The sequence below is a fragment of the Sycon ciliatum genome, chromosome 4, assembly GCF_964019385.1.
Source record: "Sycon ciliatum chromosome 4, ocSycCili1.1, whole genome shotgun sequence".
Taxonomy (NCBI): domain Eukaryota; kingdom Metazoa; phylum Porifera; class Calcarea; order Leucosolenida; family Sycettidae; genus Sycon; species Sycon ciliatum.
This window is the reverse complement of record NC_088646.1, coordinates 16,570,907-16,585,653: the sequence shown is the minus strand read 5'-3', so window position 1 is coordinate 16,585,653 and position 14,747 is coordinate 16,570,907. Positions and strand designations below refer to the sequence as shown.

General features: G+C 46.7%; 1 protein-coding gene across 1 annotated transcript in view; it reads left to right on the top strand.

Annotated features, from left to right (window-relative positions):
• The window catches only part of LOC135814710 (BTB/POZ domain-containing protein KCTD9-like), a 14,451-nt gene extending 6,745 nt beyond the window's left edge, over window positions 1-7,706 (top strand). The window contains exons 7-11 of the mRNA XM_065327877.1: window positions 388-486; window positions 693-842; window positions 1,792-1,897; window positions 3,686-3,819; window positions 7,174-7,706. Coding sequence (XP_065183949.1) covers window positions 388-486; window positions 693-842; window positions 1,792-1,897; window positions 3,686-3,819; window positions 7,174-7,290 — 606 coding nt within the window. The 3' untranslated portion in view covers window positions 7,291-7,706. The remainder of the gene's footprint in view (window positions 1-387; window positions 487-692; window positions 843-1,791; window positions 1,898-3,685; window positions 3,820-7,173) is intronic.
• Window positions 7,707-14,747: the final 7,041 nt, after the last annotated feature.

Below are 14,747 nucleotides of genomic sequence, written 5' to 3'. Positions count from 1 at the left end.
CAAAAGCCCCAAAGTGGTATCCATCCACTGGCGCAGGAGTGGCTTCCATACACTGATCTTTGAGGGTGGTGGCGTTCCTACGTATGTGGAAACATCAGTCTGAAATGACTGAATGACTCTCATTGGAGCTGTGTATTTGTTAAAGCTTTGTTGCCGACTCACTCCTAAATGTTTATCACTCATGATGTGCCATTTGTATTCAGCCGTTCTTATTCACTTCATGTTTGATTACATCTGTAGTGAGTCTACTGGCTTGCAAGTTCTTGTTGCCTGCCCACCCACGCTTTGAGAAGATAATGATTTCCTGGCATGTAGGGGAGTCGTAAGCAAGCTTCTTGTCAAGTTCTTGACATTTCAGTGCTGTGGGTAATGTACTGCCTCCTTCAGGACCGCGAAGCATCTGAGGCAGCAGATGCCCCGCTGACAAGGCGAGAGTTCATTTCACTGCTAGTGCCAACGCCCACAAACAGTGTACTCCGGTGTCAGGTGAGTCCTTTGCGTTGCAGTTTGCCTTCACTGTGATGGCCGATGGGGTGTTTTGTAAGTCCAGGTAATTACTCACACGCTGACTTGGGTAGTACACGTGCCCACTCTGTCTGTATTGAAACTTATCATGTTTACACACGGCGGGTTTACCCCGGTCTAAGTCAACTCATGGTCGTGTTCCTCTGTTCTTTCCCCGGCATGCACAGGGTATTAACTTGGCAAGGGCCAATCTGAGTAATCTGGACCTGCACTGCATCAACTTCAAACAAGCTAATCTACGTGGCTGTGATCTGCGCAATGCCAATCTGGAAGAGTGTTGCCTGAACAAAGCGGACTTGCAGAGGGCTAATCTTGATGTAAGTCGTTTTAGAACAAATTGGAAGCATTTCCAATTCTTCAATGCAGTACATGCATCTGCGCAATCCACACCAGTCCAAATGAACATTAGGACATTTTAGAACCAAACGTTTTCATTCCCTTCTCTTCATGGTCTCTTACTCTTACTCTTGTGCATTTTGTTGTACTTATGGGGCCTCAAAGTTCAGAAAATTGCGCTTTTCGTACTTTCAAGCGGCCATAAGTACAACAAAATGCATACGTATCCCCCATGTGAATATCATTTCTGGGGCATATGCATGCTGGAGAACAATTTAGAACGGAGAAAACAGCACTTCTTCCGTGGAAAAGTTTTTTCATGGTCAAAGTGGTTCGAGCTACCTTTAATTAAAAGCCTTTTTTGCGTGCATATTTCCAAGCAAACCTGCTTGTGGACCAAGTTGGGTGCTTTGTGCTGATGCCAAGAATTGTGTGTACTGACTGCATTGTGCAATGAAGCTTGGCTTGAGAGATAGCCGTGAATACACTGTACCATATTTCTTGGAATAAGCCCCACGGAGCTGGATGTTTCCAGATTCTTTTGAGGCATGGACCTTGTTACAGACAGGGGCTTATTTTAGGGAAGGCCTGAGGTCGCAAATTTTTCAGTTCCATATAACACCTCGCACTTCACCATCATGACGTGACTTTGTCATTACTGTTATTTTGCATCATCCTGATCCTTGTATCAGCAAGAAAGATCGGGTTACTTTGCAAGAACTTGACTATTTCAAGAGAGCTAAAAAGTTTTTTTTTGCGGATGGAATTAATAGGCCGAGCATAGCTTTGTTGCTCACTGTGCATGTGCACTCTTGTCCTTGTTGAGAATGTTTTAATGCTGACCGGATAATGGTTTTGGCTGTTGTTGTTGTTGTTGTTGTTGTTGTTGTTGTTGTTGTTGTCGTCGTCGTCTTTGTTGTTTTCACCTAGGGTGCAAACCTGCGCTGTGTTAACATGGTGCGAGCAAATTGTGAGTCTGCCACCATGCGAGGTTGTGATTTTGAAGACCCGCTTGGGAAGAGTTCGAATTTGGAAGGTCAGTACGTGTGTGTGTAGGCATACTATGTTGGTGGAGGAGGGGAGGGATGGGGGGGGGGGGGGGGGCAATGAGTAACGGGATCACAGATAGGAAATAGATCACGGTGTACTTTCGTCTCACACTCGTTCTCAGCTGTGTGTGTGCGCGCGCGCGCGCGTGTGTGTGTGTGGTGTGTGCGTGCGTGTGTGTGGTGTGCGCGTGTGTGTACGCGTGTGTGTACGCGTGTGTGTGTGCGCAGGCGTGCAGTGTACTGTAATAGAGTACACTATCCGCTTTGTTCGGTTTAGTTTTTTGATTGTAGCATTATTTTCTTACATCATGTCGTGAACAAAGTTCAAGAATTCCATAGTGAATAAATGTCGTGCAGACTCACATCTACTCTGTTGGAGTGAACATTACATACATACCTGATTTAATGAATTGGCAGCTCCCGTGTTCTAGCATCATGTATGCGCGCATGCTCGTGTGTGTGTGTGTGGATGTGTGGGTGTGGATGTGTGGGTGTGTGTGTGTGGGTGTGGATGTGTGGGTGTGGATGTGTGGGTGTGGATGTGTGGGTGTGGATGTGTGTGTGGATGTGTGTGTGGATGTGTGTGTGTGTGGATGTGTGTGTGGATGTGTGTGTGTGTGTGTGTGTGTGTGTGTGTGTGTGTGTGTGTGTGTGTGTGTGTGTGTGTGTGTGTGTGTGGATGTGTGTGTGTGTGGATGTGTGTGTGGATGTGTGTGTGTGGGTGTGGGTGTGGATGTGTGGATGTGTGTGTGGATGTGTGTGTGTGTGGATGTGTGTGCAGATGTGTGTGTGGATGTGTGTGTGGATGTGTGTGTGGATGTGTGTGTGGATGTGTGTGTGTGGGTGTGTGTGTGTATGTGTGGATGTGTGTGTGGATGTGTGTGCAGATGTGTGTGTGGATGTGTGTGTGGATGTGTGTGTGGATGTGTGTGTAGATGTGTGCGTGGATGTGTGTGTGTGCGGATGTGTGTGCGGATGTGTGTGTGGATGTGTGTGTGTGTGGATGTGTGTGTGTATGTGTGTGTGTGTGTGTGTGTGTGGATGTGTGTGTGTGTGGATGTGTGTGTGGATGTGTGGGTGTGGGTGTGGGTGTGGGTGTGGATGTGTGGATGTGTGTGTGGATGTGTGTGTGGATGTGTGTGCAGATGTGTGTGTGGATGTGTGTGTGGATGTGTGTGTGTGGATGTGTGTGTGGATGTGTGTGTGGATGTGTGTGTGTGTGGGTGTGTGTGTGTATGTGTGGATGTGTGTGTGGATGTGTGTGCAGATGTGTGTGTGGATGTGTGTGTGGATGTGTGTGTGTGGATGTGTGTGTAGATGTGTGCGTGGATGTGTGTGTGTGCGGATGTGTGTGCGGATGTGTGTGTGGATGTGTGTGTGTGTGGATGTGTGTGTGTGGATGTGTGTGCGGATGTGTGTGCGGATGTGTGTGCGGATGTGTGTGCGGACGTGTGTGTGGATGTGTAGATGTGTCTGTGTGGATGTGTGTGCGGATGTGTGTGCGGATGTGTGTGCGGATGTGTGTGCGGATGTGTGTGCGGATGTGTGTGTGGATCTGTGGATGTGTGTGTGTGTGTGGATGTGTGTGCGGATGTGTGTGCGGATGTGTGTGAGGATGTGTGTGAGGATGTGTGTGAGGATGTGTGTGCGGATGTGTGTGCGGATGTGTGTGCGGATGTGTGTGCGGATGTGTGTGCGGATGTGTGTGTGTGGATGTGTGTGGATGTGTGTGTGGGTGTGTGTGTGTGGGCGGGTGTTTGGATATCTTTGCTCAGGCGCCAACATGAAGCACTCCATCCTGGAAGATAGCCACATGTCTGGTGTGGTGCTGCGTGTAGCCTGCTTGCGCAATGCCTCACTCAGGCGCTGTGACCTGCAAGGCGCTGTCTTGGCTGGCACTGATCTCGAGGTAACAGTTTAAAAGTTGCAGATGACGCCGTGTATTTTGTGGCTGCAGTCCTCTTTGTTCGTGTACGCAATGATCGTACAGTCCTTAGAACGTACTTCGAAGTATTCACTATTCAGTGCTGTGCAGGAGTAATGTGTACATAGCATGACTAGATGCAGACTGTCACATACAGAAAAGCCTCTTGAACGGGTGAAACTCAAAAACAGTGTTGCACAATCAAGTACACATGGATGTCAACAACTAAAGGAGAAAGGAGCGCCACTGCTCTGAATCTGTGCCACATGGACCTGCACTGCTAAATAGCCGTCTCGCAACTTGTTCGATGTGTGCGCCAGTGATGTCAACGTGCTCCAATGGTGGCAGTTCGTCTGCATGGACAAATGCCTGGTGATTAGGTGGCTGCTGGGCGGGGTGCTTCTCTTGGAGGATCTCAAACACCGACTTCCCCAAGGGCCGGCCCTGTCTTTCCATGTGCCTCGTCAGCAGGGTCAAGCACACCTCCACCATTGCGCTCCGTAAGCAGACGGACTGCGGATCGGACTCTTCCCTGCAGCATCAGGTGGGCAAAGGTCCGTTCAACTTTAGTGGTTGCCATGGGACTCGAGACAGAGATGAGCTGTTGATCACAGTGCTCGGCTTCACGGAGAAGTTCAGACAGCTGACCGGCTTCCCACATGTCCATCGCCGAGTCAGAAGGGGACGGATGTCCTTCGCCTTGCGGATCATTTTGTTGTGCTGCAAGACCAAAGCTGGGAAGATGAATTCTCTCTCGGATGATTGACGCTTGGAATTGCATCGTTCGATTTCCTCGCCCAGGATATTACTGAACCGTGCGCCAATATTTCCATCAGGAAGCTCATACTGCTTCCCCCTGAGAGCTACTGTCTTCCACCACAATGAGCGAATGTCAGAGTTAGGCCCACCCTCACTGTTGACCAAGGGAGCCCTGAACGCCTCTTGGAATTTGGCAGCGAGAAAAGCTTCGCCACTGTCCCCTGCACTTGGCTCGGTTGTTCACGGGAGCGGTGTTTGTGAGTCTCCAATCGACGCCAGGAGTTCGGCATCCACTCGCAGAAATGAGCCCAGAGTACCGTCATCTTTTCCTACCGTTGGCTTACCTGCACCGGTGGCAGTTGGTACGGTGATGTTTCGAACCAAACGTTGTGGCAAGGTAGGACAGGAAGAAGAGATGCAGGGAGTTGCTGCAATGTCAAACTCGTTGGATGAAGTGGTGGGCAAACGAGGAGGACACGGCTTGAGAGGAGCTCTCAGTGCGGCTCTGCTGGTTGCTGCACCGGTCGTTAGTGCCGGGCACACAACCCTGGCAACTGCGTCCGAGGCCAACACAGGAACAATTCGTACAAGGTCTGTGTTTGTTGCAGGCACAGCACTTCACTTTATCTCGCTTTCTTATTCTCGGGCCGGCGTAGGGCTGATCATCGATCCTACTGTACTGTTGGAGCTATAGCAACAATCTAACTTCTAAGCTGCCCGCTTGAGTTTTGAAAACCCCAGTGTAGTCACTGGAAGACTCCATCACGGGCAGGGGCGTAGCAGCCGGTCCGGCTTTGGCCGGACCACTTTTTCGCCCAGAAGTGCCCAGAATGCAGGATTTTGCACCCAAATTTCAAAATTTTCCCGGGGGACACCCCCAGACCCCCTCCAACCGGACCACCTCCAACGGCAGTGCTATGCGCCTGACGGGAGAAGTAAAATTTGCTTCCGCGCTCTAGCACGATGTCATAGTTCTGTCACCGACTCGATGAAACATGTTACTGTAGGAGTTGAATCTCTAACGGGGCTTAAAAAGCTAAAAGATTCAGTGAGAAAATCCTTGAGAATCAAGTCTCAACAAAGCTTTTTTGAAACTTTTAAAAGATCTATTCTTTCTCTTCTCTGTACTAGAGGAATAAAGGACAGGTGTCTGATGGCAGGGATCATAGGACGGATGTCTGATGGCAGCGATCGTTAAACGCTATGCCCGCAAAGTGGAACTTTTGCAATCGTTTAATTACTTTAGATTAGTTTAGATGCATTACACTGTCAAGTCTTAGAGTAACGTTATCTCCAAGTCCAAAGCTTGCTACCTGGTATACCCACTATACTGTATCAGAGTGTGGTGGCCATGATTAGTTCTTTTAAAGGAGTACACTGAGGTAGATCTACACTGAGTAGTCGAGTACCCGCTCGCTCAGTACATGTACTCGACTCGAATTCGAAAGCTGACTCGATACTCGATAACATACGTGTATAGTGCAAGAATGTTTGCTGCCGGGGACTTTTCTGTTTAATACAAACTGACAAAGTCAAATGAGGTAGTTCTTTCTGACAAAGTCAGAGCTGTGCTTCTGTTACTGGAAGTTTCTACCAAGTAGTTATGTAGATGCAAGTGAGAGAAAAAAAAAGAGGTTCCGATAGAGATGATGTCACTGCCTTCGAGAGAACTAAGAAATCCACCCTACTGAGTTGTGACTGTGATGAGTATTGCTGGTGGTACTATAAAACACGTAATTTTCAGTGTAACTTTAATTTCGGCGATTTCGGTAGAGAAACCAGGCACCTAAATTTAAATTACACCTAAAAGGCAGTAGAGTATGCACTGTATGTGAAGGGAATGCTGGTCACCTAATTCTAAATTACACTTGAAACCTGGCAGGTCTCTGGCACCGAAATTTCAATGCACCTAAAATTACATGTTTTACAGTATTTACCTAACCTTCCTGTGAACCTGTACTCCCTGTACCGCTCGTAGTCACGCACGCCGTCTGTCTGACATCGCCATGCCTGGAGGGGCAGACATGTTTTTTCTGTATTAAATATGAAATCCAAGTGGGAAATGTACCGGGCATTTAAAGATTCTAGTCGGAGACAAGGTAGCAATCGTTGATAGAAACTCAGCCAATCGACAAACAACAGACACCGATTTGTTTCGACAGAATTGTATTGAAGATGTTAGTATATGTTGTGTCTATTGTGTTTCCATGCCAACTTTGCCAAGCCCATTGATTTTTGAGTGGCAGTGCAGAGGAGATCATGTTGCATTCCGAATGTTTTCCAAGGCCGCTATGACCTGCCTTGTTGAAGGAGGCCTGCAAAGACATGCTCCACACCTGTCCCTGGCCTAGCAATGTCCCTAGTAGGCTGCGTGTAGAGTGCCACAGTGTGATGATCACTGTGATAGGTGCTGTAGCCAGGGCCATGGTGATGGAGTGCAATAGAAAACATGCCCCCCCCCCCCCCCCCCCCCCCTGTAGCTGACCAAGTGTTAATTAAATGTAGCATCATGGAGAAAAGGCTGCACTGTATTCGTTATTCGTTATTTTTTCCTCTGTTTCCCCGTGTTCCGTCATGCAGAACTGTGACCTCACTGGCAGCAATCTACGTGAAGCCAACCTCCGCGGCTCTAACTTGCGAGGTACAATACTTGAAGACATGCAATCGCCCCTTCATATGTCACAAACAGTCACATGATCATTTCCAAATGACATCATTTACATTATGGATGACATCACTTCATATGTCACAAACAGTCACATGATCATTTCCGAATGACATCATTTACATATGGATAACATCACTTCATACCTAACCCTTTATACCAGAGTCAGACAACTTTATATTAATTCATCAATCCCACTCTGGATGCACGCAATATCCTCAACCCGCTGATCCTCGCTTCATGATGGCCTGCATAGCATTCAAATAGCCGAATGTACAATGTAGGATGATGCCCATTGTTAACACACTGCTTGACCTGTTCCGTATTCCACTAGACCGTCTTTGCGTGAATATTATATTTGTGTATCCTGCTATTTCGTCTGTATTACATGTGCTGTTTTGTGTCCTGTGCAATTTAGCCGGTTTTCTATGCTTCCGAACCAAAACGGCACTACGTTGCACATGTGTGTGGTAGCATTGGCGAGTGTAGGTTTGCCATTGTCTGAAGAAGGGAAGGGTATTCATTTAGGAGTCGTTTGCTCCAAGCCATTGATTATGTGCACAGGTGTTTGTGCTGCGTATAACAAGTCACCCTATTGCGTGTGTGCGGTTATAGTGCGCTTCAAAAGTCCCGACCTCTGGTTTCAAAAACTGTTAGGCCAGCATCGATACCGCATAAAATCTGTGATAAAAAAAGTAAATTTCCGAAATTGGGCGTTTGTTATCCAATCGCTTAGAAATTTATATGAGAAAAATTGCGTGAGCTGCCTGAGCAATATTCCGAAGAAATTTCTCAAAAAGCTCCAACCAAATTTGAATTATTCGAAAAGGTCTAGAGGTCTACACTTTTGAAACGCACTATAGCTGTTTCCACTTTGCCAGGTCTCATCACCATAGCTCCGAGTGCACTGGCCAGACCAATCATCACCATAGCTACGAGTGCACTGGCCAGACCAATCATCACCATAGCTACGAGTGCACTGGCCAGACCAATGGCAAAGAAAAGAGCCTGTCTCTTTGTAGTGAACAACAGGGTATCCATGCAGCAGTTTCATGTGTACGATTCGTACATAGGGTAGGGCTTAACACTCTGCAGAGCAGGTGTATGTAGGGGGATTGTTCCACCTTGCAGCCGGGCAGAATGGGAATCGGCAAGGATATGCGGTGCAACTCTGATAACTTGGTCATATGACCACAATGACGTACCCCATGCGGCCGACAACAGCAAAGTGCAAGTCTTGTGGAGAAGCAGGTATGTATAGGATATTGCATCTTATCCAACACATTTCAACATGGAGCAATGCACCTGTGCCCCCCCCCCCCCCCCCCCCCCCTGATAATGTGTACTACATGTATGTATGATGAAGAAAGGAAAAGGACAAAATGTTACGAGTTATGACATTTTGTCCTTTTCCTTTCTTCATCATAACTATTGGCTCACCATCCGAGTCAAACATGTACTTGTATGTACAATGTATGTATGTCATCAATATCAGTGTTTGACTGTTTGTAGGAGGTGAACTCCACTGTACATGCAAGTGTATGGACTGGGGCTTTTCTGTAGAGAATTATTTGCATGCTGCAGCTACCCCTGGGTACCCAGTGTGGGGTACCCCCAACTGTACTGACATAGCTCTGGGAGCCGGGAGCTCAAGAGGGTTGGCTGCACGAGGTAGCCATGCAGCCTGGGATGCTCTTGCTGCTTCAGCCTCAGGCTGTGCTGTAGCGGTGTAGACATTCTTGCACGTAGACGTTCTGCCTTGTTTCTGTGTGGAATTTTAAGTGGCTTTTGTGACTTCAAGTAGTCCAATGGCATGCATGATGGCTGCATCATGCCTTCATGGATTATGGCTGCATTATGCCATCATGGATTATGGCATGCATGATGGCTGCTGCATCATGCCTTCATGGATTATGGCATGCGATCTGCCCCGTGCCCAGCTAGCTAGCCCGTGCATGCTGCCACAATGCCCAACAGCCACAAGGCCCTGAGCTGAGCCGCATAGCGAGGAAGCAATTTCCATGAGCAAAGTGAGGAAAGCTTCATAGTGAGTACATTTACATGTACAGGCAAATGGACACTTGGTACTCCCTAGACTAGAGTCCTGTACTCACAAGATTGGGAAGTGTCCGATCCAACAGTACAGCAGTACAGCAGTGCCCCTCCTTGATCATACACTAACTACATGTAACATGTACTTGTACATGTTACATGTAGTCACAACATGTACAGTGTAGTTACAATCAAGAGTACAAGCTGCCTTGTGTTCTCTTGCTACTATAGCTGTATTATAACCTTACTTTAATACTACAGGTTTTTTTCCCTACTCCCTCACTGGCCTCAGTCCTTGCTACTAAGACACTGCGGTATGTAGACGGAGGGGGGGGGGGGGGGATCAACGATGGTACCCCTGGTACTTTGTAGCACAACGCTCATCTTTACAGCAATGTCAATACAATGCATGCCATGACTTGACCACTTGATTCTCATCATCATTGCTGGTAATTCCTTTGGAATTTGTGAAAAGAATGTGCAAATTTGCACATTCCTTTTAAAAATTCCTTTGGAATTCCTACATTGGATTTGGAGGCTTGTTGGACTTTTAAATTTGGGATATCAGCCCAAATGATCCCAAATCTCCAAATCCTACAAGATTTAACACTCAAAATTCACCCCCAAAAGGGGAGATGCGCCTTATACTCCGATGATCAAACTAACGGTGATAAAATATGATAGACGTCGGTATGCGGCGTGGCCCGGCAAAAATGGGGGTGCGACTTATACTCCGGAAAGTACGGTAGGTAAAACTCGGATTGAGAGCCAAGGATTAAAGTGAAAAAAGAAGGACCAAAGTTTACAAGTATTAGTTATCCGTTGTTTGTGCCCAACACTATGGCTGTGTTTGTATGTATGGCTGTGTTTGTATGTATGGCTGTGTTTGTATGTATGGCTGTGTTTGTATGTATGGCTGTGTTTGTATGTATGGCTGTGTTTACATGTATGGCTGTGTTTACATGAGAAATTTCCACCCGGTCGAGTTCAGCCCGGGCTGAAAGACTGTACGATAGACAAAATAGGTGAGCGTTTACATGCAGACAGTTGACCCGGGTCAAATACTGATATGCCGCCAAAAATCCACTTCTAGAGTCCTGTATGGTCACGTGAATCCGTTCGCGCGAAATTTGCATATGCTGTGCTGTTCAAACCTGGCGCGAGATACGCACAGACGATTTTCTTGACCTGGGTTGATTTCAACCCTTCCCTTGGGGGGGGGGGGGAGGGTTGAAATCAACCCGGGGCGAAATTTCAACCCGGGTCAAGCGCAATGCGTCATGTAAACGCGCCATTCATTTTGTGTACATGGCGGGTTGAAATCTGACCCGGGTCGAACTCAACCCGGGTTGAAACGCCTCATGTAAACACAGCCTAACAAATACCAGCGGTGAGTCAGAACGTGCAACAATTAGCACAACAATGACTGATGCAGGTGTTGAATGTCAGTATCACATCAGTCAGTGTTGTGTTAATTGTTGCACATTCGGACTCACCCGTATCTTATTTATAATTTTGTTAGTGTTATTTATGATATCCTTATTTGAAGTTGTTTGGCTTGTGCATATGTGTACATGTATCTGTGCCTTTTACACTATCCATAAAAGGTTCCATTAGGTCCCCAAAGATTGTTGTATCCATATTTAGCTGGTTATCTTTGAACACAGGCCAAATAAAGGTAATCATACTGAATACTAATACATGTAATATGGACACGCAATGTCGTGCCCAAATTTGGATGTTATTGCCCATGTTAGATGTTTGCAATGTTCAGAAGGTGGCAAGACTGCCTGTACTGTAGCTGTCTCACTGAGACGGCATCGGGGAGTCATACCCAAACCATTGCCTTTCAGTTTGGGTATGACTCCCAACTGTTACTTGGCAAGTGATGAGTGTACAGGAACATGGATGAGTACCTCACCTGCAATGTTGGCCTGCACATTTCCTCAGTCCTGTTTCACACCTTTCCTTGACAGCAACTGAACATACGGATGAACTCAAAGTTCAAGTCTTGTTGAAAATGGATATTTTAAAAGATCATCATAGCGGCATTTCACTACTGAAGTCTGTACGAGCGGGCCACTGGTAGCACGTGGCTAAGTCTTTATGTCTTGAAAGGCTGCACCCCATATTCCATAGCATAGCCAGGCCATGTAGATCTACAGACCCGGCTAACAATCTTCAGAGGAAATGATGAGTTACATCAGTTACATCAGGGAGTAGATCTACGAGTTCTACTTCTTTGGTTTGCGGGTTTGTGATGGGAAATCAGGGACGGTAATCAGTGCAGCCAAGACAAGACAAGAGTTCATAACCCCCTAGCGGCCCAGCATGGCCTATGCCTATGGAGTTATGAACTCTTGCCAGCTCTGTGCATGCATGCAGCGTGCCCAACCCGAAGAGTTTTAGAACTGAACAGACTGAATTGAAGACTGAAGTAAAAATAGTTCTCGTTTTTTTAGGAAGAGGGGACATGTTGCTTGTTAGTGTCCATGGTGACCCCGAAACCAAAGTCCCGTTTCCATGTTCCATGGTTTCTACACGAGCTTACAAAATACAAGCTGCTATGTTCATCGCCTTACCTAGCCTGTAGCACTATTTCGGCTTTTTTTCTGATTCGGTCCGCCGACTCCAAACGTCGTTGACTATTCCATCGTCTTCAGCGTCAGTGATGCTCTACTACTACTCGGTGCGTGGGTTTTCGTAGCGCCCTGTGATCATCGCGTCCTGTGATCATCGCGGTGTTGTTCTTCTATTCTATGTGGCGGACGGTGGAGTTGCAGGTGATGTACATGTATGCAGGCAAGATAGGAAACTTCACAATTCTCAACTCCAAACAGGCAAGAGTACAATCATACACCGTTTTGTACTCTTGTCTCTTGATGCAGGGATACTGCGGATAGGGATAGGAGTCATATCTACACTCTAGCTCCGTAGTAGACTACACGGTGTACGATGGACTGAAGAGTACAGTCAACTTCGCTATTAACGACTGCGGATATAACGACAATTCGCGAATAACGACAGAATTTCCATGCCCAGAGCAAAGTCCCATCCAACTGTAATACATATAATGGGACTTTGGGTATAACGGCACTTCGCGAATAAGGACACTTTTCTGATGCCCCACCGAGTGTCGTTATACGCGAAGTTGACTGTACATAAACCGGTGTAGTACTCTTGCTAATGGTACATGACTATAATACAAAGACAGTATGACTTTACATGTACATGTACATTAAATTTAAAAAAATCACGGGTCGCGTGAGACTCCGCTGGAAGCCGAGTTTTCCGCATCCGCCGTGGGAACGCCACCACTCTCTAGGATCAAGGTGCAGATGCAGCAGCGCCTAAACGGTACATGTACATGATAATGATAAATGTAGCTACCATGTCCATGCCCATGGTCTACAGTGGTGTAGATACGGTTTTCAAGTTGTACAATTAGATCATTATAGTTTATACAGCATTACAGGTGCATCAGGCAGTCGTAACATATTTTACGACTGCCTGATGTACATTATTGTACATGATGTGTGCTCGTAATCACGAACCCTGGCCTGCTGCATCCAGGCAACGGTGAAAACATACATGTAAAATGTACATGACTTTTTGTAGATTCTGGTTATATACTCTTGGTGCAAGCAACAACAGTAGAACCCCTCTAATCCGGGCACGTTGGGAGTCTTGGGACCCGGCGAGCACATGCACAGCCCATTACTTCCTATAATTCAGAACATACATTTTACATGTACGTAACCATGGTAATGTTATTAAAAGATTACCATGGTTACACAAAACAGCACCTTTCTATTTAAAAATAGAAAGGTGCCGTTTTGCGTTACCTCAGGCTCACAATGTCATAGTTTTATTGCACTTGTAGCAAGATGTACATGTACATGACTGTACATCCTCATGTTGATCGTGTCCACCTTTGCTGACAGCTCTTTCCTAGTCACTAGTAGCAGTACTTCGAAAACATACTTCACACGGGTAGCAGTTCTAGGGAAGAAAAGTCGAGGTTATTATCACTCTTGCAGGTTTAAAATAAAACCAACTACGGTACATGTACCGTAAAATCCCGCCAGAGCGCCCCTACCTCCTCGACGCTTCAGGTGGGGAGGGGCGGATGGGCGAGTCCAACTTGCCGCATTCAGTGCTACATGAAAAAGTACTCACCCTACGAAAACTGTTCGTGCATCTCGTACACCGACCAAAGGTCAAGAGCCACGAGTCGTACAGACCCGTCAAAACTCAGGATTTGTGCGATCCCTGGTCAAGAGGGTGGGCACTGTTGCGTACACTTCCGACGGGGTCGAGCACGCGTCTGCAGTACAGTACGGCATCACAGACTGCGACCGAGATACGAGAAATCACGTCCCTGACAAGAAGTCAGGGAGGGGCGGATAGGAGAGACGGGGCGCTCTGGCGGGATTTTACGGTACTTGTACCGGCTTCTTTATTTTTGTGTTGCCCTGTTATACCGTAGTCGGTGATTGCTAAGATGTTTCTCAGAAATTCTCACTACTACTAGCAACTACAGTACAAGTAATAGGCCTTGGATAGGCCTTGGATAGGCCTTGGCGGATACTGCTCGAAAATGATGGATCGGGGTACTGCTTGAATAGCAGTGGCAGAACTACATGTATACTGACAAACTGCTCAAGGTGGCCACTTCCTCAATTTCTGGTCCTCTTCTATACCCACATATCAATACCATGCGTGAAACAAACCAGAAAAGTACCCGAAATTCTCAGTCTTGAAAGGGAACTATGGTGTTCGAATACTTATGATAACATTGTGTATGCATTTACAATTATTATTCACGATTTGCTGGAGTTACTTACGTGGTTTGTTATATTATTCTTGCTCAGTGAAGTCCCTCTGCAGAATAACTCTACGATGTGTCACTATCTGACAGGGTTTACTGTCACCCCGTATCGGGTGCAAGCACCCACTGACAGATCAAACACTTTTCTTTCCTCAACTTTGATCTTTCTGTCTTCGTCCTGCTCACTACTGTTTGTCGTTCGAATTTCTGATTTATTTATTTATTTTGCTTCTGCATTTCTGCATTTGTTTTGCACCATGTTTTCCATGGATACGCGGGCTGTGCGCAGCAGCGCACCTTTCTGGGAAGACTGGTATCGTTTTAGGTTGCGTCCCGCTACCCTTATTTGTTGCGTGTAGTACGCTGGTCTCGTTTGTGCTGCACTTGTACGCGCACGTTTTGCCAGGGACAGCGGTTTTGCATTCGCTCTTCTTGGCGCAGCCAGTTCTCTCTCGCGTCTCTCTCATTTTCTCTCTCCTTTCAACCATGCATAATTTGTTCCTTATCTGAAAAGGCTGTGATCTTTTGTGTGACGGTGTGCACGGGGTGCATGACTGAGTGCCTGGGAAGGTTTAGATAACAAAGTGGTACCGAAACCCTGTGAGA